The 25,232-nt window shown below is 45.8% G+C and overlaps 1 protein-coding gene across 1 annotated transcript; it reads left to right on the forward strand.

Moving 5' to 3' along the window:
- Positions 1–441: 441 nt before the first annotated feature.
- On the forward strand, positions 442–22,004 carry LOC110504089 (chordin). The gene is made up of 21 exons (XM_036961807.1): positions 442–986; positions 3,673–3,776; positions 4,027–4,153; positions 5,776–5,922; positions 6,340–6,457; positions 6,584–6,671; positions 8,474–8,615; positions 10,565–10,702; positions 11,647–11,729; positions 13,927–14,074; positions 15,518–15,624; positions 15,783–16,062; positions 16,987–17,228; positions 17,453–17,566; positions 18,514–18,705; positions 18,932–19,025; positions 19,195–19,251; positions 20,047–20,150; positions 20,309–20,566; positions 21,031–21,124; positions 21,354–22,004. The coding sequence occupies exons 1-21, from the start codon at positions 827–829 to the stop codon at positions 21,416–21,418; spliced, it is 2,862 nt and encodes a 953-aa protein (XP_036817702.1). The 5' UTR covers positions 442–826; the 3' UTR covers positions 21,419–22,004.
- Positions 22,005–25,232: the final 3,228 nt, after the last annotated feature.

Consider the following 25,232-nt stretch of genomic DNA (forward strand, 5'->3'; position numbering starts at 1 on the left):
CAAAATAATAAAGAATGTGAGTCGATATTGTCGATGACTTCAGCCATTCTTATTCAATGAGAACAGGCTACACAAATAGGCCACACAAACGTATGAATGTTCAGGTAGGAATGGTAGGTATTTGAAGCTGAAGTTAATATGGCCAAAATAAATAAAGTGTTAAATAAAAAAAGGGCATTCTGTGATAGAGGATCAACACAGATTGAAATACGTCGCCCGAGCTATTCAAACAATGTTCATTTGTTTCTGTTAAGTCACTTATGTCTGAACTCTAGAAGCAGTTGTATAAATACAGAACAGGCTGCACACACAGAAACCAACATTCCTCCCTAGCCTACTGTAGGCTACAGCCCTGCAGATTCCACTTTCCTTCATTAGGTGTTCACATTTTACATGGAATTAGTTTAGGGGTATAGGCTCTAAGACCCCTGTTGACCCCCCCTCCTAACCCCACCCACTCCTTTCCTTCTCACCCCTCCCTGACCGTGCCTGCTCCAAGTGTCCAGGGAAATTATAAAGTGGGAAGGGACCCGCACGGACGGGACATACGCTTCTGGGCTGGTACAGTCATTGCCTCGGAAAATCTCCAACCTCTGGTCACTTTCTCTGCTTCTCTCTGTTGCTTAACTTGGGAGTCTTTATTTCTGAATAGGAATAACTTCAAGACCATCAACAAATAGGCGACTTGAATGCTGACCTATTCCTGTTTATTTAGAGGAGGTTTATTACTGGAGTGACAACTTACGTTCACGTGAAAGCTTCTAAAATCGAAGGGAAGAAGTTTTCAAGAACAAAAAGGGAAAAGAGAAACCGGAGCCAGTTTGGGATGCTACCACTCGCCGGGATGCAGACTCGCCGCGCGCTGAGTTCCTTACTGTGCGTGATGAGTTGCGCGTGGCTGCACTCTGGACTGGCCTCACGGCATAAATCTCCCGTTCTGCCCATCCATTCGGAGAGGGAACCTTTACCATCCAAGGGCATGTCAGGTGAGCCAAGATGCTTCTTCTACTTCTTTTCAACCTAAATATCTGAATTCAATTAATGACCCCTGCTGCGTTTTGAATCCTGGCACGGGCATTTCAGCACTATAGACTAGTCTAGTGCTCGTTTGCTAATCTGCCAAATATACATTTGAATGTATAGCCTAATATGTCTATAGCTTTTTAAGACCGTCAGTAGATGATTACTTAAGCTACTACAGTCTATTCTTAGCCTATCATTTTGTCTAGCAAAGTTTGTCACTGCACAGCATCACCCTTATTATCAACCCAATCTTTTTGTTTGTTGTCTTCCTTAAATGTCCCATTGTTATGGTTACTTCATGAACAATTTTGCAGAAAACATCTTAATCATAACCACCGAGAATGCCATCTGGTTCATATGCAGGGCTTTAAACTGCTTGTTTTTAAAATGGTAAGAAATCAAGGGATTAGAGCAGTGTATTAACAACTGCCACTAATAACGTTTATCCAATTCTGGAAACTGTAATCAATGCAGTTCTTTAGTAGCCTTCTCTGGCTGTGCCAAGCAGTGATTTATATTGCAGTGAGTTGTGCGGGAAAGCATGGTGTTACGTCTAACTCTAACGCGACTGAACTGTTTAAAGTGTAGTCACTTAATGAAAGAATAATGCGAACCAGGTTGTTAGCCGCTACGGCAACCGCGCAATATCAAATCAACAGGAGTGAACTTGGCACCGGGGAGCCTCACCTCCAGGCTGCGGCGAACACCCATATGGAGCTAGGCAGGGGAGGGTTGTGGTGCAAACACTTGTTGCTGGGGCAATTGTTATGTAGGCTTTGTATAATGCAATACTTTTATTAATACTACTTTAACAATTATTTTGAAATACTCAAAACCTAATATATCAATTCGTTTCCATTACATAGGGTAGGGTACCAAAAGGGCAGTCCTTTTATTTCTCTTTCCAAATGGCTTGGTGTTTGTTGTGTGAATGGACTTATTTTTTTATTCATTTGAGGGTCCCCTGCACCATTTAAATGAAACAGGAGGCGTCGGTGAGCTCTGGAGCAATCCACCCAACATGTCCCAGCCGCGGAATCGATTATCTGTCAAACATCCACTGTCTGGCTGGGCAGAATCCTATTTTGACGTTCTGTCTGACGCCAATGTGGGAGTATACAGTCTTTCACTTCGCAGTGAACTGTCCAGTACATATCTCATTGGCAAGAGCATAGGCCTGGCTGTCCTATTGAAGTGTCTGGCAATGCCATGCAATCCTTTCTGTTCTACTAAATGTTTGGTTGATTGTTTCGAGCATAAATTGTGAATTAATTGTAGCCATTCGAAGAAAAAAACAATACAGCATCATAACATGTTGATCTCAGACTAGGCTATGTAATGGAGTGATATGTCACGTGAACTATGTAATGGAGTGATATGTCACGTGAACTATGTAATGGAGTGATATGTCACGTGAACTATGTAATGGAGTGATATGTCATGTGAACTATGTGATGGAGTGATATGTCACGTGAACTATGTAATGGAGTGATATGTCACGTGAACTACCTAATGGAGTGATATGCCATGTGAACTATGTAATGGAGTGATATGTCACGTGAACTATGTAATGGAGTGATATGTCACGTGAACTATGTGATGGAGTGATATGCCATGTGAACTATGTAATGGAGTGATATGTCACGTGAACTATGTAATGGAGTGATATGTCATGTGAACTATGTGATGGAGTGATATGCCATGTGAACTACCTAATGGAGTGATATGCCATGTGAACTATGTAATGGAGTGATATGTCACGTGAACTATGTGATGGAGTGATATGCCATGTGAACTACCTAATGGAGTGATATGCCATGTAAACTACGTAATGGAGTGATATGTCACGTGAACTATGTGATGGAGTGATATGCCATGTGAACTACCTAATGGAGTGATATGCCATGTGAACTACGTAATGGAGTGATATGTCACGTGAACTATGTAATGGAGTGATATGTCACGTGAACTACCTAATGGAGTGATATGCCATGTGAACTACCTAATGGAGTGATATGCCATGTGAACTATGTAATGGAGTGATATGCCATGTGAACTACCTAATGGAGTGATATGCCATGTGAACTACCTAATGGAGTGATATGTCACGTGAACTACCTAATGGAGTGATATGCCATGTGAACTACCTAATGGAGTGATATGCCATGTGAACTACCTAATGGAGTGATATGCCATGTGAACTACGTAATGGAGTGATATGTCACGTGAACTATGTAATGGAGTGATATGTCACGTGAACTATGTAATGGAGTGATATGCCACGTGAACTATGTAATGGAGTGATATGCCATGTGAACAATGTAATGGAGTGATATGTCACGTGAACTACCTAATGGAGTGATATGCCATGTGAACTACCTAATGGAGTGATATGCCATGTGAACTACCTAATGGAGTGATATGCCATGTGAACTACCTAATGGAGTGATATGCCATGTGAACTACGTAATGCCAGCATACTTCTGATTTAGAGTTCAACTAAAGTATACGAACGCCCCAACCTCAGTTCTTATTAACTTAAGCAATCTAAACAGAGGGATGTTACAGGCCACTCACCAGTTGTGTATGTGGACTCTACCAACTGCTAGTGTATTGTTGTCTTAATGGGTTCTTCTGGACTGATTGCAGGATGTTCATTCGGAGGAAGATTCTATTCTCTGGAGGACACTTGGCACCCTGACCTCGGGGAGCCGTTTGGCGTCATGCACTGTGTCCAATGTTACTGCGAGACAGTAAGTAACACCCTTCACAATAAGCCTAATAGAGTACATGTCAATCTTGGATAGTGGAGCCATTATGTAGGCCTATCAATGGACAGAAATTGGGCCTAAAATAACTAACAAATTAATTATGAATGAATCAATTACCATCTCCAGATCTTAGTGCCCCCAAAATGACCCCATTTAACAAATATCATCAGGCCTGTGTGATACAGTTTTGAGGTCGGAGGAGGAGTTGATGTTTCTTGTGTATTATTTTCAGCAAAGGGGTCGTAAGAGTAAGGTGTTGGGGAAGGTAAGCTGTAAGAACGTCAAGCGGGACTGTCCTGAGCCTAGCTGTGATGACCCAGTACTGCTACCTGGACAATGTTGCAAGACCTGCCCCAAAGGTAACCCCTACTAGCCTACTAACTGTCCCTATCACTATATAGACCTGCCCCAAAGGTAACCCCCACTAGCCTACTAACTGTCCCTATCACTATATAGACTTGCCCAAAGGTAACCCCTACTAGCCTACTAACTGTCCCTATCACTATATAGACTTGCCCAAAGGTAACCCCTACTAGCCTACTAATGATCTATCCTGCCCCATGTTTCCTGTTACCCCTCTCTCGCTCTCTCTAGGTCAGTTAGTTTCAACATTTCATTTATGTTGTTAGGCTGATTGGTAATCAGTAGCAGGTCTGGTCTCGGTTGTCTCTCCTACTTGACTGTGTCAAATAAGCTCATTCTCGCTCTCTCTTTATGAATTTATCTTATTCCCTCTTTGTCACTCCCCCATTCACTCAGACTCACAATCATGCGCACCCCCCGCTGCACACACACACACACGCGCCTGCGCAAACATTCACTCACACATGTTGGGTCTTATTTTCTCCATAGTTATTCAGCAGTGTGTTTTGGTAATGGAAAGTTAAGGTAAAGCCCTGGGTTTCTCTGAGGTGTGGGCCCCCAGCACTGAGACAACATTGAGTGTGTTTGGGTTCATGTGGGAAAATGTTGAGAGTGTGTGTCGTGTTGGTGATTTTGTGAAAAGCTTGGGAGTGTGTTGTGGTTGTGTCTTTAGGAAAAGTATGAGTGTGTTTGTCTAAATGTTAAAAAGCTTTGAGTATGTTTGTCTAAGTGATGGAAAACGGGGTGTGCATGCACGCATGCTTGTGTGTGTGTGTGTGTGTGTGTGTATGTATATATATATATGTATATGTGTATGTGTGTGTGTGTGTGTGTGTGTGTGTGTATATATATATATGTGTGTGTGTGTGTATCCTGGTGCACCTGAGGATACAGTATAGTGGAATGGAAGGAGGTGAGACTGACACTACACAGAAGCCCTAGAACATGCCCTATGGAGGGAGAGAGAGGGGGGAGAGAGAGAGAGAGAAATAAAGTGGAGCAGATAGTTTAGGAGTAAAGTGGATGACCTTGAAGAGAGAGGTCTGGACTCTTTGATGATGTGTGTGTGAGTAAGAGCCTGTCTGTCTCGTAGTGTGTGTTTTTCTCTCAGTATGCTTTTCAGTGTGTCTGAATATCAGTGTGTGTGAGGCGCTGAAATGTGCTCATGACATCAGGACACACAGTGGTTTAGAACAGCAGGTCATTGTTGGGATTGCACGTGAGTGTCACTCCCCCTCTGCTCCTCGGACTAAGAAACAAACCTTGCTACCGTGGCACCCAGACGAGCCAGGAGTGCTCCAACAAGTGATTGGAAGAGACACCTGGAGAGAGAGAGAGAAAGAGGAGAGACAGACAGAGAGGGTGGATAGAGAGAAATTAGAGAGGGAGAGAGACAGAGAGAATTAGGGAGGACAGAAAGAAGTCTTGGCATTTCAGAATTATTCCTCCCCTCTATTTCACCCTGTCACTCTTTCTAGCTGTTTCACTCATTCAACATTTGCTGTGATTCTCCTTACTTTATGCCTTCATGTTAAAGTAATGCCAACCTGTAGGTGTTGTGTAAATAGCCCACCGCCTCACACGCTGTGCCCCTGGGTGTTGTGTTGCACTTGTCCAGGCGAGGTGGACAGGAAGCAGGCGGAGGCAGTGTTTGATGGCTTCGAGTACTTCCAGGAGAAGGAGAAAGAGGATGACCTGCACAAGTCCTACAATGACCGCTCATACCTCAGCTCTGAGGACATTTCCTCTGGGGAGAGCCGCACTGGTGAGCATGCACACTCGACCACACAAACCCACTCATGCAAACACACATACTGTACACTCATGCATGGAAATACATCATTTACATTTAGTCATTAACATTTAATCACTTACGGTAGTTTTTAGGGTTAATTGCCTTGATCAAGGGCATATCAACAGACTTGGTCACCTAGTCGGCTCGGGGATTCGACCCAGCAACATTTCGATTACTGGCCCAATGCTCTTAACCGCTAGGCTACCTGACATGGAAACACACACACATATTATACATGCAGTACATGGATATACAGTACAAGGATATACAGTTTTCATATAAGGACACATTCTCTCACAGCCCCCGTAACAAGGAAATCATTCCTCCATTCAGTCATTCTGAATTACATATTTACTTAACTGTGTGTGTGTGTGTGTGTGTGTCCAGACTTTGTAGCAGTGTTGACGGGAGTGACAGGCTCCTGGTTACCCAGCTCCAGTGGTGTGGCCCGGGCACGCTTCTCTCTCACTAGAACCAGCCTGACCTTCTCCATCACCTACCAGAGGTAACACACACTGACAGAAAAACTAACAATAATCATGTGATAATCATTAGTAATGACTAGTCTCTAACTTGATCAAATGAAATTGTATCTTTCTCTCCTGTTCTCCCTCCCTCTCCCCTCTCCTAGGATTGAGCGACCAAGCAGGGTTGCCTTCCTTGATTCAGATGGAAACACTGCGTTTGAGTACAAGACCCCTATGAGAGACTCAGACATGGTAAGAGACTGGAACACTCTCTGTTCCTAGGTAGACATTTCCGCAATTTATGTTTTTGTTGTGTGTCTGTGTGTGTGTGAATGTGAGAAGACAGGGAGAGAAAGATGAAGCACCTCCATGATAAACTCACTCTCTCTGTGACTCTCCGGTCAAACTCTCACTGGCCCCGACATAATTCACCCTGCAATGATAAACACAGACGCTGCCACCAATACACAAACACACACACGCGCACGTACATACAGACACACACTCACACACTCACAGCATTGTCACAGCATTGCCTTATCATTGTCCGAATGTTGCTGAGGTAATCAGTTCTTGATTACTGTAAAATAACGCATGGAGCCATTCTCACAAACAGTTGATTTTATTGGGTCAAATGGAATGGTGCAACTGTTGGACTGAGAGGCACAAGGAACTGCCACAGTCACCTAACTTTACACAGAGTAAACACAGAGAAAGAGAAGGAGAAAGGAAGGTATAGTTTATTTAAGAGGGGAGCTGTGTGTGTGTGTGTGTCATCACCAGTGCACCATTTCCCGTCTCAAGCCAAATTACACACATAACATCATCACATTCAGTAACAACTTAAGTCAGGACCCCTGAATATAGGCCTAGAAAAAAATTTACTTATTTTTTTGACAAATGCCCCTATCAAGTGTCGAGTGCTAGAGGACCTTAGTGAAACTGCCCTGGGACGGCTAGGGGGAGGGTTTGTTGGCACAGATTATCTCGGGGGGTGGTATTTAGTGCGTGACATTACCCGTGCGAAGGAGACGGAGCACAATTATAATTAAAAGAGGAGATTATATCCTGGAGTCTGAACTATGAGGTGTGTGTCCGTAATCACATTTCTTACCCCTCTAAGGCAAATATTTTTCCCGGAGGTTTCGTTGTTTGAGTCCAGAGTCTCGACGGGCTGATCTTTTCCACAGATGGAACTGTGTGTGTTGCAGAGAAATTAAACAGCATATGCAGACTGTTTTGAGTCAGTTTGGAAGCTGTAACTATGGCAGAATACAACACACACACACTCAAACCCCAGCCTTGGCTAAGAACACACACACACACAAACACACACACACACACACACACACACACACACACTCAAAACCCAGCCTTGGCTAAGAACACCACACACACACACACTCAAAACCCAGCCTTGGCTAAGAACACCACACACACACACACACACACACACACTCAAAACCCAGCCTTGGCAAAGAACACCACACACACACGCACACACACACACTCAAAACCCAGCCTTGGCAAAGAACACCACACACACACACACACACACACACACACACACTCAAAACCCAGCCTTGGCTAAGAACACCACACACACACACACACACACACACTCAAAACCCAGCCTTGGCTAAGAACACCACACACACACACACACACTCAAAACCCAGCCTTGGCTAAGAACACCACACACACACACACACACACACACACACACACACACACACACACACACACACACACACACACACACACACACACACACACACACACACACACACACACACACACACACACACACACACACACACACACACACTCAAAACCCAGCCTTGGATAAGGACACCACACACACACACACACACACTCAAACCCCAGCCTTGGCTAAAAACACCACATTCACACACACACACACACTCAAACCCCAACCTTGGCTAAGAACACCACACACACACACACACAAACACACACACACACACACACTCTCAAACCCCAGCCTTGGCTAAGAACATGCGGCTGCAACTGTGTGTGTGTGTGTGTTTCAGATCTGCGGGGTGTGGAAGAATCTTCCCCAATCCCACGTGCGACAGCTACAGGCAGAACAACTTCGGGTTACTATGACAACAGCCACTGGTAGACGGGAGCAGATCGAAGGAAAGATCATCAAACACAGAGCACTGTTCGCAGGTGTGTGTTTGCGTGCACGTGCGTGCGTGTATTTGTGGGTGCATGAAAGTGTGTGTGTGTATCTGTTTAAATGTGGATAGAAGAAGACTCAATATTTCCATGACTTCAGATTTATGTACATACAGTTGAAGTCGTACGTTTACATACACCTTAGCCAAATACATTTAACTCAGTTTTTCACAATTCCTGACATTTAATCCTAGTAAAAATTCCCTGTCTTAGATCATGTGAAATGTCAGAATAATATGAGAGAGAATGATTTATTTCAGCTTTTATTTCTTTCATCACATTCCCAGTGGGTCAGAAGTTTACATACACTCAATTAGTATTTGGTAGCATTGCCGTTAAATTATTTAGCTTGGGTCAAACGTTTCGGGTAGCCTTCCACAAGCTTCCCACAATAAGTTGGGGGAATTTTGGTCCATTCCTCATGACAGAGCTGGTGTAACGGAGTTAGGTTTGTAGACCTCCTTGCTCACACACACTTTTTCAGTTCCGCCCACAAATATTCTGTAGGATTGAGGTCAGGGCTTTGTGTTGGCCACTCCAATACCATTACTTTGTTGTCCTTATGCCATTTTGCCACAACTTTGGAAGTATGCTTGGGGCCATTGTACATTTGTATGACCCATTTGCGACCAAGCTTTAACTTCCTGACTGATGTCTTGAGATGTTGCTTCAATATATCCACATAATTTCTCTTCCTCATGATGCCATATATTTTGTGAGGTGCACCAGCCCCCCCCCCTGCAGCAAAGCACCCCCACAACATTACGCTGCCACTCCTGTGCTTCACGGTTGAGATGGTGTTCTTCGGCTTGCAAGCTTCCCCCTTTTTCCTCCCAACTTAATGATGGTCATTATGGCCAAACAGTTCTCTTTTTGTTTCATCAGACCAGAGGATATTTCTCCAAAAAGTACCATCCCCATGTGCAGTTGCAAACCGTAGTCTGGCTTTTTAAAGGTGGTATTGGAGCAGTGGCTTCCTTGCTGAGTGGCCTTTCAGGTTATGTCGATATAGGACTCATTTTACTGTGGATATAGATACTTTTGTACCTGTTTCCTCCAGCATCTTAACAAGATCCTTTGCTGTTGTTCTGGGATTGATTTGCACTTTTCACACCAAAGTACGTTTCTCTCTAGGAGACAGAACGCGTCTCCTTCCTGAGCGGTATGATGGCTGCGTGGTCCCATGGTGTTTATACTTACGTACTATTGTTTGTACAGATGAACATGGTACCTTCAGGTGTTTGTAAATTGCTCCCAAGGATGAACCAGACTTGTGGAGGTCTACAATTATTTTTCTGAGGTCTTGGCTGATTTCTTTTGATTTCCCCATGTTGTCAAGCAAAGAGGCACTGAGTTTGAAGGGAGGCCTTGAAATACATCCACAGGTACGCATCCAATTGACTCAAATTATGTCAATTAACCTACCAGAAGCTTCTAAAGCCGTGACATCATTTTCTGGAATTTTCCAAGCTGTTGAAAGGCACAGTCAACTTAGTGTATGTAAACTTCTGACCCACTGGAATTGTGATACAGTGAATTATAAGTGAAATAATCAGTCTGTAAACAATTGTTGGAAAAATGACTTGTCATGCACAAAGTAGACTTTCCAAAACTATAGTTTGTAACAAGACATTTGTGGAGTGGTTGAAAAACGGGTTTTAATGACTCCAACCTAAGTGGATGTAAACTTCTGACTTCAAATGTATGTGTACCGGTAACTGCCAAAATAAAGGAACCACTTGAGGAAGTGAGGGATACAATACATTTGTGTACATTTCAATGAGGACAAACATTCAGTAATGTATACAGATCATATTGTAAACAGTATCTGCATGAGAACACAGTGGATGGCCTTCATAACCAAATACAGTCAAAAAAAAGGTATGTGTGTATATCATGTGTGTTTATAATGTGAGTGTTATATCTGTGTGACCCCACAGAGACGTTCAGCTCCACTCTGACCTCAGAAAAAGAGCATTCTGGGATGGGAGGCATCGCCATGCTGACTCTGAGTGACACAGAGAACAACCTTCACTTCATCCTCATACTGCAGGGACTGATACAACCCAGACAGAGAGGTGAGAGGGGGAGGGAGGACTGATACAACACAGACAGAGAGGTGAGAGGGCGAGGGAGGACTGATACAACCCAGACAGAGAGGTGAGAGGGGGAGGGAGGACTGATACAACACAGACAGAGAGGTGAGAGGGGGAGAGAGGACTAATACAACACAGACAGAGGTGAGAGGGGGAGGGAGGACTGATAAAACACAGACAGAGGGGGAGAGAGAGGGATGGGGGAGGGAGGGAGGACTGATACAACACAGACAGATAGGTGAGAGGGTGAGAGAGAGGGATGGGGAGGGAGGACTCATACAACACAGACAGAGAGGTGAGAGGGGGAGAGAGATGGATGGGGGAGGGAGGGAGGACTGATACAACACAGACAGAGAGGTGAGAGGGGGAGAGAGGGATGGGGGAGGGAGGGATGACTGATACAACACAGACAGAGGGGGAGAGAGAGGGATGGGGGAGGGAGGACTGATACCTTCAGCCAAGAGACTACAGGTTGTTTTGGGACTAGGGAGTAGGTGCTAAAACAAGAAACTAGGGATTGTTTTTGGGACTAGGGAGTAGAGGCCAATATAAGTGATTTGGGGTTGTTTTGGGACTGGGGACTAGGGACTAGGGAGTACATTAAGGCATAAAACAAGAGACTATGGGTTGTTTTGGGACTAGGGAGTAGGGAGTACATTAAGGCATAAAACAAGAGACTATGGGTTGTTTTGGGACTAGGGACTAGGGAGTACCTTAAGGCATAAAACAAGAGACTATGGGTTGTTTTGGGACTAGAGAGTAGTGGCTAAGATAAGAGACTAGAGGTTGTTTAGGGACTGGGGACTAGGGAGTAAGTTAGGGGCTAAGACAAGAGACTATAAGTGGTTTTGGGACTAGGGAGTGCTGTGAGGCAGTGTGACATGGTTCTAAGTTTGTTCTGTGCTCTCTCTCTCTCGGACCTGTAGACTCCCCCCTGGTGCCCATCCGGGTACGACTGCAGTACAGCCAACATGTCCTGAGAGAGATCCATGCCAATGTCACCGCCTATGTATGTTATATAAACTACACACACACACTCTCTCTCTCTCTCTCTCTCTCTCTCTCTCTCTCGCTCTCTCTCTCTCTCTCTGGAGGGGGGTTGTAAGAGACAGATGTAGTGAGGAAGAGATGGAGGGATGAGACAGAAAGGAGAGAGTGAGGGAGAGATGGAGGATGAGAGACAGAAAGGAGAGTGAGGGAGAGATGGAGGATGAGAGACAGAAAGGAGAGAGTGAGGGAGAGAGAATGGGATGGCATGCACACTCCTCACACATGTCAGTGGTTAGTTGTCTGTGGAACCAGAAAGAGGGAGGAAGAGAGGGAGGGATAGAGGGAGGAGGAGGGATGAAAGGAGGGGTCTGTTTTTGATCTGGTGGGAATTATGTGAATCTGAGAGTTGATGTGCCCCTCTTTTTGTTTTACACCCACACACACATACACCAAATAGTCTTTACGTTACATGACCAAAAGTATTTGGACACCTGCTGGCCGAACATATCATTCCAAAATCATGGGCATTAATATGGAGTTGGTCCCCACTTTGCTACTATAACATCCTCCACTCTTCTGGAAAGGCTTTCCACTAGATGTTGGAACATCGCTGCTGGGATTTGCTTCCATTCACAAGAGCATTAGCGAGGCTGGGCACTGATGTTGGCCGATTAGGCCTGCTCACAGTCGGCGTTCCAATTTATCCTAAAGGTATTCGACGGGATTGAGGTCAGGGCTTTGTGCAGGCCAGTCAAGTTCTTCCACACTGATCTCGACAAACCATTTCTGTATTGACCTCGCTTTGTGCACTGGGGCATTGTCGTGCTGGAACAGGAAATGGTCTTTCCCATACTATTGCCACAAAGTTCGAAGCACAGAATTGTCTAGAATATCATTGTACACTGTAGCGTTAAGATTTCCCTTCACTTGAACTAAGGGGCCTAGCCTGAACCATGAAAAACATCCCTAGACCATTATTCCTCCACCAAACTTTACAGTTGGCACTATGCATTGGAGCAGGTATCGTTCTTCTGGCTTCCGTCAAACCCAGATGCGTCCATCGGACTGCCAGATGGTGAAGTGTGATTCATCACTACAGAGAATGCGTTTCCACTGCTCCAGAGTTCAATGGCTGCTAGCTTCACAACACTCCAGCCGACGCCTGGCGTGATCTTAGGCTTATGTGCGGCTGCTCGGCCATGGAAACTAATTTCATGAAGCTCCAGATGAACAGTTATTTTGCTGACGCTGCTTCCAGGATTTTCACACGCTTCATCCCTCGGCGGTCCTGTTCTATGAGCTTGTGTGGCCTACCACTTTGCGGCTGAACCGTTGTTGCTCCTCAACGTTTCCACTTCACAACAACAGCACTTACTGTTGACCGGGGCAGCTCTAGCAGGGCAGAAATTTGATGAACTGACTTGTTGAAAAGGTGGCATCCTATGACGGTACCACATTGAAAGTCACTGAGCTCTTCAGTAAGGCCATTCTACTGCCAATGTTTCTCTATGGATATTGCATGGCCATGTGCTTGATTTTATACACCTTTCAGCAACAGTGTGGCTGAAATAGCCAAATCCACTAATTTGAATGGTAGTGTGTGCTCTCCTCCCTTTCCTGCTCTTAATATATTACCATCCTTCTTTACTTTCCTTTCATCTCCAATCATGCTTTTTACTCTTCACATTTCTCAATCACTCCTTCCTTCCTCCTTTCCTTCCTTACCTTCCCTCCTGTCATTCCTCCATCCCTCCTTGTCTCCCTCTCTTGGCTCAATCCTGTCCCTGGATTTATTGTACATGGATATTTCTATTGAAATGGGCCCCGGGGTCATAAAAGTAATGTGTTCACCACAGTCATACACGTGTCACATTAATTCAACATTTTTCAAATAACTTTCCAATCTCTGTTTATCTAAAGTTCTGGTGGTTGGAAGGATATGAAAGTGGGTGCATTGTGTGAGATATTAACCCCAAAGCAAGCCATATTTCTGGCGTGTCTAAGGCCTGTGTGTGTGTGTGTGTGTGTGTGTGTGTGGTGGGGGGGGGGGTTGTTGACAGAGAGAGTGTGTTCTTGTGACATAATGAGTGTGTTTCAGTGTCTGTCTGTGTGTGTTTGAGTAGAATGACTTTGTGAGTTTATCTATTTATTATTTGTGTGTTTGTTTCTGATAAGTCTGACGATGTATCACCATTTCCCCAACGTTCTCCCTTTAGGACCCAGACTTTGCTGAGGTACTGACAGACCTGAACAGTCGGGAGCTCTTCTGGTTGTCAAGGGGCCAGCTGGTGATCGCCGTAGAAACCGAGGGCCCGGACCCCAGACACATCTCTGGCTTCATCACCGGCAGGAAGTCATGTGACAGTAAGTGCCACGTCCCTTTATGTAGAACAACCAATCAATCAATCAGCCCACAGTCAGTCACTCAGACAGGTGACATGTTGATTCGATTAAGTTACTCGAGTCGCTCAACATCAAACAATCAACCTTCATTCATCTTCTGTCATCCCATCACACCTGAAATGAGAGACAGAGACCTAGGAGGAATGTGTTTTGTCTTTCAGTTCACTTGTTCCCCTTCTGTTCCTCCATGGCTGTTTTAGCAATTCTCTCTCTTCTATACATACTCCTTTCTTTCAAGTCTTATCACTGAAGTAAAACCATGTTTCTAGCCCCACTGTTTGACTTGGTGGTCCACCAAGACTGGGAGAGGAGGTGTGTGTCGTAGACAAAGTCTGAGACAATTCAGTGCACACATGTTCCATTCAAGCGACTCTAATGCAAACATACTTATATACTTAGATCCCCCCACACACACTCACACACACATTGTCTTTTTCATACGCACACACACACTTGTGTGTACACACACACACACACACACACACACACACACACACACACACACACACTGGGCGATGCCAAGGTCACAGTCTGCTGGACCTCACTCTCCATACTGGTGTTCCAGCTCCATGATTAACAGGTTGACGTTATGTGTGAAGAATTCAACCCAAAACACTCGTTTCACTCTCTCCTTACATCTCTTTCTCTCGCTCGCTCGCTCTCTCTCTCTTGCTCTCTCTCTCTCTCTCTGCCTGTCTCTCTTGTTCTGTTCTTTTTCTGTCTTGAACTCCTTCCCCTCTATCACTCCCATTCTGTATTTTTTTGAGTAGTTTTCTCCCTTCTTTTCTCTTCTCTCCTTCTCTATTTGTCTTTCCCTGTCTGTCTTCTAAGCCCCTTGGTGTTCAACAAGGGTTACCTCATCCCACGATTTAACCTTGGGTTAGAGTGTGCATGTGTTGGGGGGTACACCACTTAAGCTAGAATTCTCTCTTTTGAGATGACACACACTTACCCTCACCCCAAAGTTCTGTGTGGACGGGTTGTGCTCTATTCCGTTCCCTGTGATTGTCCCCTTTGGTGGAGTGATGACATGGGGTGTGTGTGTGTGTGTGTGTGTGTGTGTGTCGTTCTACAGTGGAGACGTGAGAGAATGTGTTCTGGCCCTCTCTCGGCTCCCCCCTGTCTGGCTCTCCAGACTAACATGGTGAATTATAACACGACAGAGAGCATTGCCTCATCTCGCATGCAAGAGCTGCCTCATCACACACAGATTAGTCTGTAGTAGTCTGGGTCTGGGGTTGAAATGGAAAGGGGACAATGTTTTGAGATCAGAGTCAGGGAGACCCTACTCATACTCACTCTCTCATCATCCTCTCTCGTTCCACCTTCAATTTGCTTTATGGAAACATGAAGAAAAAAAAAATCTCTGTTTCTGTCCTACACTCCCTCTCTTTCTCTCTCCAGCCATCCAGAGTGTCATGTCCAGTGGTGATGCATTGACAGCAGGGAAGACAGGTGGTGTGGGATCAGCATTCTTTCATCTCCATGACAACGGCACCCTGGACTACCAAGTATGGATCTGAACTGAATTTAATTGATTTTAAATAACTGAATCAAATGGAATTGTACTGTCACTATTTACATATCTGAACTGAACCACCAAACCAACCCATATCCACCAAACCAACCCATATCCACCAAACCAACCCATATCCTGCTCTGTCCACAGGTCCAGATAGCGGGGTTATCCAGTGAAGTGGTGGGTCTGACCATCGAGCTAAAGCCTCGGCGGCGCAGTAAGCGCTCCGTGCTGTATGACCTAGCTCCAGAGTTCGACAGGCCCAGCGGGCGAGCGACGGGAAGCTGGAGTCGTCTGGAGGCGCGTCACATCCACATGCTGCTGCAGAACGAACTGTTCATCAACGTGGCTACGGCACACAGCCAGGAGGGGGAGCTACGCGGACAGATCAGAGGCCTGCTCTACAGCGGTCTGGAGGCACCCAGACATGGTGAGTCACTGACCTCAGTCCAGAGCAGAAACTAGGGCTGAATCCTAAATCAACCCCCTTTGTCTCGCTCCTTCATTTGTGCATTCGCTCATCCATTCGTGAATTGTTTTTGAGTTTGCGCAATTTCACACTAGAATGGAGTCGCGCATAATTATGAGCCACCTGTGTTTGTGTTTGACACAGGTAACAGATGAAATACCTCCCAAATGACATGTTTAACTGTGACTGTTATCTTATAAAATGACAGGGGATTTTTTTCTCATTTGAATTTCATGTCCATTTTATTTTCTAAATGTGGAACATGAATTGCATCATTCAAGTCAAGAGTATATCCCGAACCTGTGTCACAGCCGGCCGCTACCGGTAGACCCATGAGAAAATTGGCCCAGCGCTGTCTAGATTACGTGAGGGTTTGGCCGGCAGGGATGTCCTTGTCCCATCGTGCTCTAGCGACTCCTTCGGGTGGCCAGGCGCATGCACGTTGACATGGTCGCCGGGTGTACAGTGTTTCCTCCAACACATTGGTCCGGCTGGCTTCGGGGTTAAGTGGGCATTGTGTCAAGAAGCAGTGCGGCTTGGTGGGGTTGTGTTAGTACAGTATGTCCTGAAGTTGATTGAGCCCCTCACCACTCTTGAAATTACCCTTTGAGTTTTGTTAGTAACACGTGACAATGGAAGGCCCTCCGAGCGATTTGGTAGTGGACTGGTTGAGGATTCACCATAGAGAAACTCAAATACACTTAGGTTGAGTAAATGCATAGTTCAGGGATGGAAAACTCCAGTCCTCTAGACTAGAGACAGTCCACAGAGGCACCTTTATAAAGTATCTGAAAGAAAAACATTAATCCCAATTTGAGATTATTCTCTTTAACTCTAGTATTTTCCTTTTCATTCATATTTAAATCTCACCCTTTCCTTCCCTAGAGATCCCTATCCCTCTGGCAGGCCAGTTTGTGGCCCCTCCAGTCCTGACCAGTGCTGGGGGCCATGCCTGGGTGTCTGTGGATGAGCGCTGTCACCTCCATTATGAGATCGTGGTGGCAGGCCTCAGCAAAGCTGATGACCTCACCGTCAGCGCCCACCTTCATGGATTTGCCGAAATCGGAGAGCTTGGCGAGAGCAGCACCAATCACAAGAGACTGCTGACAGGGTTCTACGGTTCTCAGGTAGGCAGAGGGAGACACATGAATAATCAGACACACAACTTCGTCATGACAGTATGATATAGATCATGTATACATACAGCAGAATCTTATTCCATTCTCTCTCTCTCTCTCTCTCTCTCTTCTCTCCTCTCCTCTCCTCTCCTCTCCTCTCCTCTCCTCTCCTCTCCTCTCCTCTCCTCTCCTCTCCTCTCCTCTCCTCTCCTCTCCTCTCCTCTCTCTCTCAGGCCCAGGGTGTGTTGAAGGACATCAGTGTAGAGTTGTTGCGTCACCTGGACAGAGGGACAGCCTTCATTCAGGTCAGCACCAAGGTCAACACCAGAGGAGAGATACGTGGACGGGTGAGTAGGACCACAACCAGAACTCAACCACTTAACAACCAGAACTCAACCACTTAACAACCAGAACTCAACCACTTAACAACCGTTATTCAACCACTCTAAAATCCTAACACAGTGCACATCTCAACCTCAACCGTAGCTCGATCCACACTCCTCACACTCTCAATCCACACTCTTCAGTTTGATCATGCATTACTGGAATATATTGAGGATTATAGAGATGGAGCGATAACAGGTGGAGGAGAGGAGGGAGGGAACCGAGGCTCCTTAGGGCCCTAGTCAGCTGAGTGTTTGTGTGTGTGTGTGATTGCTCACTTAGCCAGTGTGGGCCACTCACTGGCAGGTGGTCTTGTGTTTTTAGAGACATTTTGTTGAAAAGTAAAAGTTTGTGAGGACACACACACACAAACACATCGTTACACGCTAACATATCTGCAGGTGGCTTGGTTTATGATTTTGTCTTAGCTGCCAGGGATTAGAATGGAAGAAAGAAACGTGTGAGAACACACACACACACACACACACACACACACACACACACACACACACACACACAGTAAGGTCCGGTAGTTTTAATAGCAAACAGGTCTGACACATAAACAGCCATCTGACGTGGAGCCGTAGAGACATGGGCGGAAAGCTGGCTGAACGCTCCATTTAGGACTAATTTACAAGTACACTTTATAACAAGGCACAAGGGAGGTTTGTCCAACAAATCACTGAAATCCTAACCTCTGTCTTCCCCCCTCTCTCCCTACTTCCTCCTCCTTGTACTCTATCTCTTGGTCCCTTCTCTTATTATCCTATTCTCATGCTCACCCCTTTTCTGCCCCTCTCTATCTATGTCCCTTTCTCAAGCTCGTCCCCTCTCTTTTTTTCTCTCTCTATCACCCCCCTTTCCATTCTGCTCTCTCTTCCTCCCTCCTTCTGTTTTTCTCTCCCTACAGGTCCATGTGCCTAACAACTGTGAGTTTGGGACAAGGGGTGAGGTGGAGGTGGCTGAGTTTGATGGCCTGTTTGTGCATGATCCTGAGGAACTAAAGAAAGACCCCCACACCTGTTTCTTCGAGAGTCAACACCATGCCCACGGCTCACTCTGGACCCCCAACTACAACAACTGTTTCACCTGCAGCTGTCAGGTAGGACTGTTCAAACTACAACCACTAGGGCGGCGCTATAGCTACGCATTCAATTAACTGCTGGTTTCCCAGACACTGATTAAGTCTAGTCCTGAACTAAGAAGCCCTTTCCATGGAGAATCTAGAAGTATAGTTTCTACTTCTATATTGAGTGACTTTGTGTCTAACCACTCTCTCTCTTCTTCTGTCCATTTTCTCTTCCCTCATCTCTCTGTTCTCCCTGTAGAAGCGCACAGTGATCTGTGACCCGGTCATCTGTCCAGTCCTCACCTGTTCTCGCACCATCCAACCTGAGGACAAGTGCTGCCCCGTGTGTCTCGGTGAGTGTGTGTGTATGAGTGTGTGTGTTGCTATGTTTGAATAGGATTGTGTGCTTGAGTGTGTTTTCCTTATTCTTGAGAGGACTTACTATTGACATTTCACCACATTACAGTCGTAAAGTTGTGAAATAATACTTTCCTGTGTCCGTTACCCCTGTCTGTCCTTTAGAGAGGAAAGACCCCAAGAACATGAAGACTCCAGAGAGGCTAGATGAGCATCCAGAAGGTTCTGAACCATCTCTCTGTCTGACTGTCACTCCTCTTTCTTTCTCGCTTTCTCCATCTGTCTGTTCCTCTGTCTCTCCCTGCCAGGAGGCACTCGTTCTGTCTCTCTACATCACCCTCCCTCCTCTGCTTCTGTCTGTTCCATCTGTTTCTCCCTGCCAGGAGGCACTCGTTCTGTCTCTCTACATCACCCTCCCTCCTCTGCTTCTGTCTGTTCCTCCATCTCTCCCTGCCAGGAGGCACTCGTTCTGTCAGGTCTCTCTACATCACCCTCCCTCCTCTCCTTCTGTCTGTTCCCTCTGTTTCTCCCTGCCAGGAGGCACTCGTTCTGTCTCTCTACATCACCCTCCCTCCTCTCCTTCTGTCTTTTCCTCTATCTCTCCCTGCCAGGAGGCACTCGTTCTGTCTCTCTACATCACCCTCCCTCCTCTCCTTCTGTCTGTTCCCTCTGTTTTTCCCTACCAGGAGGCACTCGTTCTGTCTCTCTACATCACCCTCCCTCCTCTTCTTCTGTCTGTTCCCTCTGTTTCTCCCTGCCAGGAGGCACTCGTTCTGTCTCTCTACATCACCCTCCCTCCTCTCCTTCTGTCTGTTCCTCTATCTCTCCCTGCCAGGTGGCATTCGTTCTGTCTCTCTACATCACCCTCCCTCCTCTCCATCTGTCTGTTCCCTCTGTCTCTTTGTGCCAACAGATACGTTTTACCTCTGAGATTGATATCCATTTCTAATGCTAAGAGTGTCCTCTATTTCTCTCATCCCTCTGAACCCCCCTGTACTCACTCACTCACTCACTCAGGTTGTTACTTTGAGGGGGACCAGAAGATGCATGCTCCTGGGTCAACATGGCATCCATTCGTCCCTCCATTTGGCTACATCAAGTGTGCCCTTTGCACCTGCAAGGTAGGCCTCTAGGTTACTTCTTCACAGCTAGGATGATGTAAGTCGATAAGTGATGCTAACAAAACATCATTCAGAAACATAATCTTTCTGCAGCTTCCTAGAATTGAACGTAAATTACGCCAATTTCCTATTGTGTCCTTCCTCCTCTACTCCTGTAGGGGGCGACAGGCGAGGTGCACTGTGAGAAGGTGACGTGTCCAGCCCTGACCTGCAGTCGTCCGGTACGCCGTAGCCCCTCAGACTGCTGTAAGGAATGTCCGGAGGAAGACAAACCCCTCTTGGTGCACGCTGACATGATGCAGGCAGACGGAACGCGTCACTGCAAGTTTGGGAAGAACTTCTACCAGAACAGTGACAACTGGCACCCCCGTGTACCCCTGATGGGAGAGATGAAGTGTATCACCTGCTGGTGTGACGTGAGTATTACAGGGAGTCGGGGACAAGTCTTTTACAAAATACAGACACTTAAGAGTGAGTTTGGACCTGTTGCCAAGCAACACAACTCAAGACAAAAAAGCTTCAGACTGTTGGACCTAAACCCCATAGAACAAAAAGGAAAAAGACACTGTAGAACTCCCTCTGTTTCAGTAAACCTTTAGAAAAAAAACTGAGACTCAACGTTTCTTCTGACTGAAGAAGTTTTCAGACTTTGTTGGGCTTCATAGCTGTCGGGATGGTCCATACCCCTTGTCTGGTCCATACCCCTTGAGGAAACATTCCAGTGTCAGTGTGGGGAACTCTGGGATTTGGAGTTGAGAAGCGTGGAGCATTTTCTGGTTTCACAGCATTGTGAGAAGCATTCCTAATGTACCTCCCTCGGTCTCTCTCTCCCTCCCTCCCTCCCTCCTTTCTTTCTCTTTCTTTCTCCCCCTCTCTCCAGCATGGTGTGACTAAGTGTCAGAGGAAACAGTGTCCAGTCCTGACCTGTAGTAACATCACCCGCCGGGAGGGCATGTGCTGTCCTGAGTGCCAAGGTAACAAGCACACACAAACATACACCATCCTCCCTCATGCTCCCTAGCCAGAGCATCCAAGCACACACAAACATACACCCTCCTCCCTCATGCTCCCTAGCCAGAGCATCCAAGGACACATGCTTGAAATAGCGAGACATGCTCTCAATCCTGATGACATGCTTTCAAACAGTGATGATTCATGTAGTAATCATATATTCATTCATATTGGATTGTCTCTTTTGTTTAGATTCCAAAGAGGAAGAGGAGGAGCTGATGAAAGTTCCGGAAAAGAAGAACAGCTGGAGACACTGAGCTGAGATCCCCTCTCCACCCGCATCCCCCACTTCTACCCCCCCCCCCCCCCCCCTCTCTCTACCTACCCCCTCATGGGCAGACCTAGACCTGCACACTGGGTCAGCTAACACCCCCTAAAATCAAGACTCCTATAACCCTCCAGCCCCAACCCACAAACCCCCCTGTCCACTCCCACCCCTTAGTCAGCCTAAGGATTGTAACGAAGGAAGGAAAGACAAACAGAGGAAAAGAAAGAGAAGCACTGAGGTGTCATGGAAAGAAGGGAACAAGACGAGATCTGAAGTGGACCAACCACAGCTACTGCAGCAGTGTCTTTTGACTGGTTCCTCCTTTGAAATGTGTTATTTTTGTTTTGTTTTCAGTTCTTTTGTCTCCCCGTGATGAATTCTGACCGCCCTTTCAAAAATCACACACAATTACCCTTCATATTCGAATACAACAAGGTTTGCTTAGTTGTTAAAATGGATGTGTTGGTAATCTTTGCATCACCACACATATGTCCTGTCATCCCATCCAGTCAGCATCACACATACGTCCTGTCATCCCATCCAGTCAGCACCACACATACGTCCTGTCATCCCATCCAGTCAGCACCACACATACGTCCTGTCATCCCATCCAGTCAGCACCACATATGTCCTGTCATCCCATCCAGTCAGCACCACACATACGTCCTGTCATCCCATCCAGTCAGCACCACACATACGTCCTGTCATCCCATCCAGTCAGCACCACACATACGTCCTGTCATCCCATCCAGTCAGCACCACATATGTCCTGTCATCCCATCCAGTCAGCACCACACATACGTCCTGTCATCCCATCCAGTCAGCACCACACATATGTCCTGTCATCCCATCCAGTCAGCACCACATATGTCCTGTCATCCCATCCAGTCAGCACCACACATACGTCCTGTCATCACATCCAGTCAGCACCACATATGTCCTGTCATCCCATCCAGTCAGCACCACACATATGTCCTGTCATCACATCCAGTCAGCACCACATATGTCCTGTCATCCCATCCAGTCAGCACCACACATATGTCCTGTCATCCCATCCAGTCAGCACCACACATACGTCCTGTCATCCCATCCAGTCAGCACCACATATGTCCTGTCATCCCATCCACCACTAGAACTCTTCCCTTGGAAAAGCATAACACACCCAAGTATCTATTCTAATTGCTCACTGAAGAGATTAGAATATACAGTAACTTTACATAAACATTTGATTTATTTGCAGCTCTGAGTCTGGTACCATTGACCTGTATTGCACCTCTTCATGTGGTTGTCTGTTTCTCATTTCAGTAATATGTCTAATTATTTTAAAATACTTTGTATTAGTGTTGTTATTTTTCTGAATTTTGCTTGTATTTATTGAACGTTTGAAGGAAAAAATTAAAGTTGTTTGTAAGAAATCGTCTTTTCACAATTTAGTTGAAACCATGACCTTTTCCACTCTCCTCCTCCTCTTCTCTCTTTATCTTAATCTCTATCTCTCTTTCATTTCTTCTCTCCACTCTTCCATTTCCCGTTTCAACTGGTTCCACTTTCCTTCTCCTAACTTTATTTGTCTCTCTCTCTCTACATACTGTATATGTATGAACACTTATCTCCCTCTGATCTGTCTGTTTTCTCTCCCTCTGATCTGTCTGTTTTCTCTCCCTCTGATCTGTCTGTTTTGTCTCCCTCTGATCTGTCTGTTTTCTCTCCCTCTGATCTGTCTGTTTTCTCTCCCTCTGATCTGTCTGTTTTCTCTCCCTCTGATCTGTCTGTTTTCTCTCCCTCTGATCTGTCTGTTTTCTCTCCCTCTGATCTGTCTGTTTTCTCTCCCTCTGATCTGTCTGTTTTCTCCCCCTCTGATGTGTCTGTTTTCTCTCCCTCTGATCTGTCTGTTTTATCTCCCTCTGTGTCTGTTTTCTCTCCCTCTGATCTGTCTGTTTTCTCTCCCTCTGATCTGTCTGTTTTGTCTCCCTCTGATCTGTCTGTTTTCTTTCCTTCTCCTCCCTCGTTCTGTCCAGCTGGATTTGAGGAATGGTGAAATGTGACAAACAGACGTAGCTCCCCTCTCTCTCTCTCCCTCTCCACCCTTCATCAGATGGCACTCTTTATTTTCCTCTCCTCCGTTCCATAGACATACACCACATGTGTTCTACAGCACCCTCAATGCACTCTGCCCCTGATGGACGGACACACACACACACACACACACACACACACACACACACACACACACACACACACACACACACACACACACACACACACACACACACACACACACACACACACACACACACACACACACACACACACACACACACACACAATGACTCAGCCAAAGGACAGACAGACTGAAACATAAACACACACTCTGCCCCTGAAGAAGGAGAACACACACGTGCACACAGGTTAGCGTTTTTCCGTCACGAATCTGGTTCTGGAAGCAGCTCTGCAGAGTGGTCCCTAGCTGGCACGAACACAAAGTCATAAAATGTGTTTTTAAACCTAACCTTGACCACACTGCAAATCCTACTGCCTAGCCCTAACCTTAAATTAAGACCAAAAAGCTCATGTTTGTTTTCATTAATTTATACAATATAGCCAATTTTGACGTTGTAGCTGGCCTATCTAAAGGGAAATTGTTCAGTTCTGCCTCCAGGACAAGACTCGTAACAACAAACGTCAACCTGCCACATGCACACGGATTCAGCCAAACGACACAGACTGAACATCTACCTCTCCCCCTATGGGCAAGGTAAATAGTATTGACGTAAATCACTTCCTACTGTAGAGCCAGCTGGTTGTGAGCTTGCCCAGTAGCATTTGTTGACCTTCCCATAGCAGAGAACAGAGCAGAGAGCAGAGTAGAGAGAGAGGCCATGTTGTAAAGCCATCAGCAAGCCGGCTGACCGGCCAGCAGCCATACAGCTGGAGGCTAGGGTCAAAGGTCAACAATGCTGAACTATGGCTCTGTTCCCACAGCCTGGATCAGAGGCATGTCTACTGACTGACTGGGGAGGGAGGGATGTGGGTCTGCATCTGCATGCCATGGTGTTGGTGCATTTTCATTGCACATTCCTGTTTTCACTCCTTCTCTCTTACCCCCCTCTCTCGTTTTTCTCTCTCTCTATATATATCTATATATATATATATATCTATATCTATATATATATATATATCTATATATATATATATATATATATATATATATCTATATCTATATCTATATCTATATATATCTATATCTATATATATCTATATATATATATATATATATATATATATATATATATATATATATATATATATATATATATATATATATATATATATATATATATATGCACGTGGCTTTGTGGGCCACAGGGCCTTTAAAAAGCATCTTAAATCTCTAGGCCTGAGCTGAGCCATGTGCAGACAGCACACCCAGGGACACAGCCCCACCCAGACTGGGCTAGGAGAAAGTTACAGGGAAACAGCCCCACCCAGACTGGGCTAGGAGAAAGTTACAGGGACACAGCCCCACCCAGACTGGGCTAGGAGAAAGTTACAGGGACACAGCCCCACCCAGACTGGGCTAGGAGAAAGTTACAGGGACACAGCCCCACCCAGACTGGGCTAGGAGAAAGTTACAGGGACACAGCCCCACCCAGACTGGGCTAGGAGAAAGTTACAGGGACACAGCCCCACCCAGACTGGGCTAGGAGAAAGTTACAGGAAACAGCCCCACCCAGACTGGGCTAGTAGAAAGTTACAGGGAAACAGCCCCACCCAGACTGGGCTAGGAGAAAGTTACAGGGAAA

Source organism: Oncorhynchus mykiss, chromosome 24 (assembly GCF_013265735.2).
Source record: "Oncorhynchus mykiss isolate Arlee chromosome 24, USDA_OmykA_1.1, whole genome shotgun sequence".
Taxonomy (NCBI): Eukaryota; Metazoa; Chordata; class Actinopteri; order Salmoniformes; family Salmonidae; genus Oncorhynchus; species Oncorhynchus mykiss.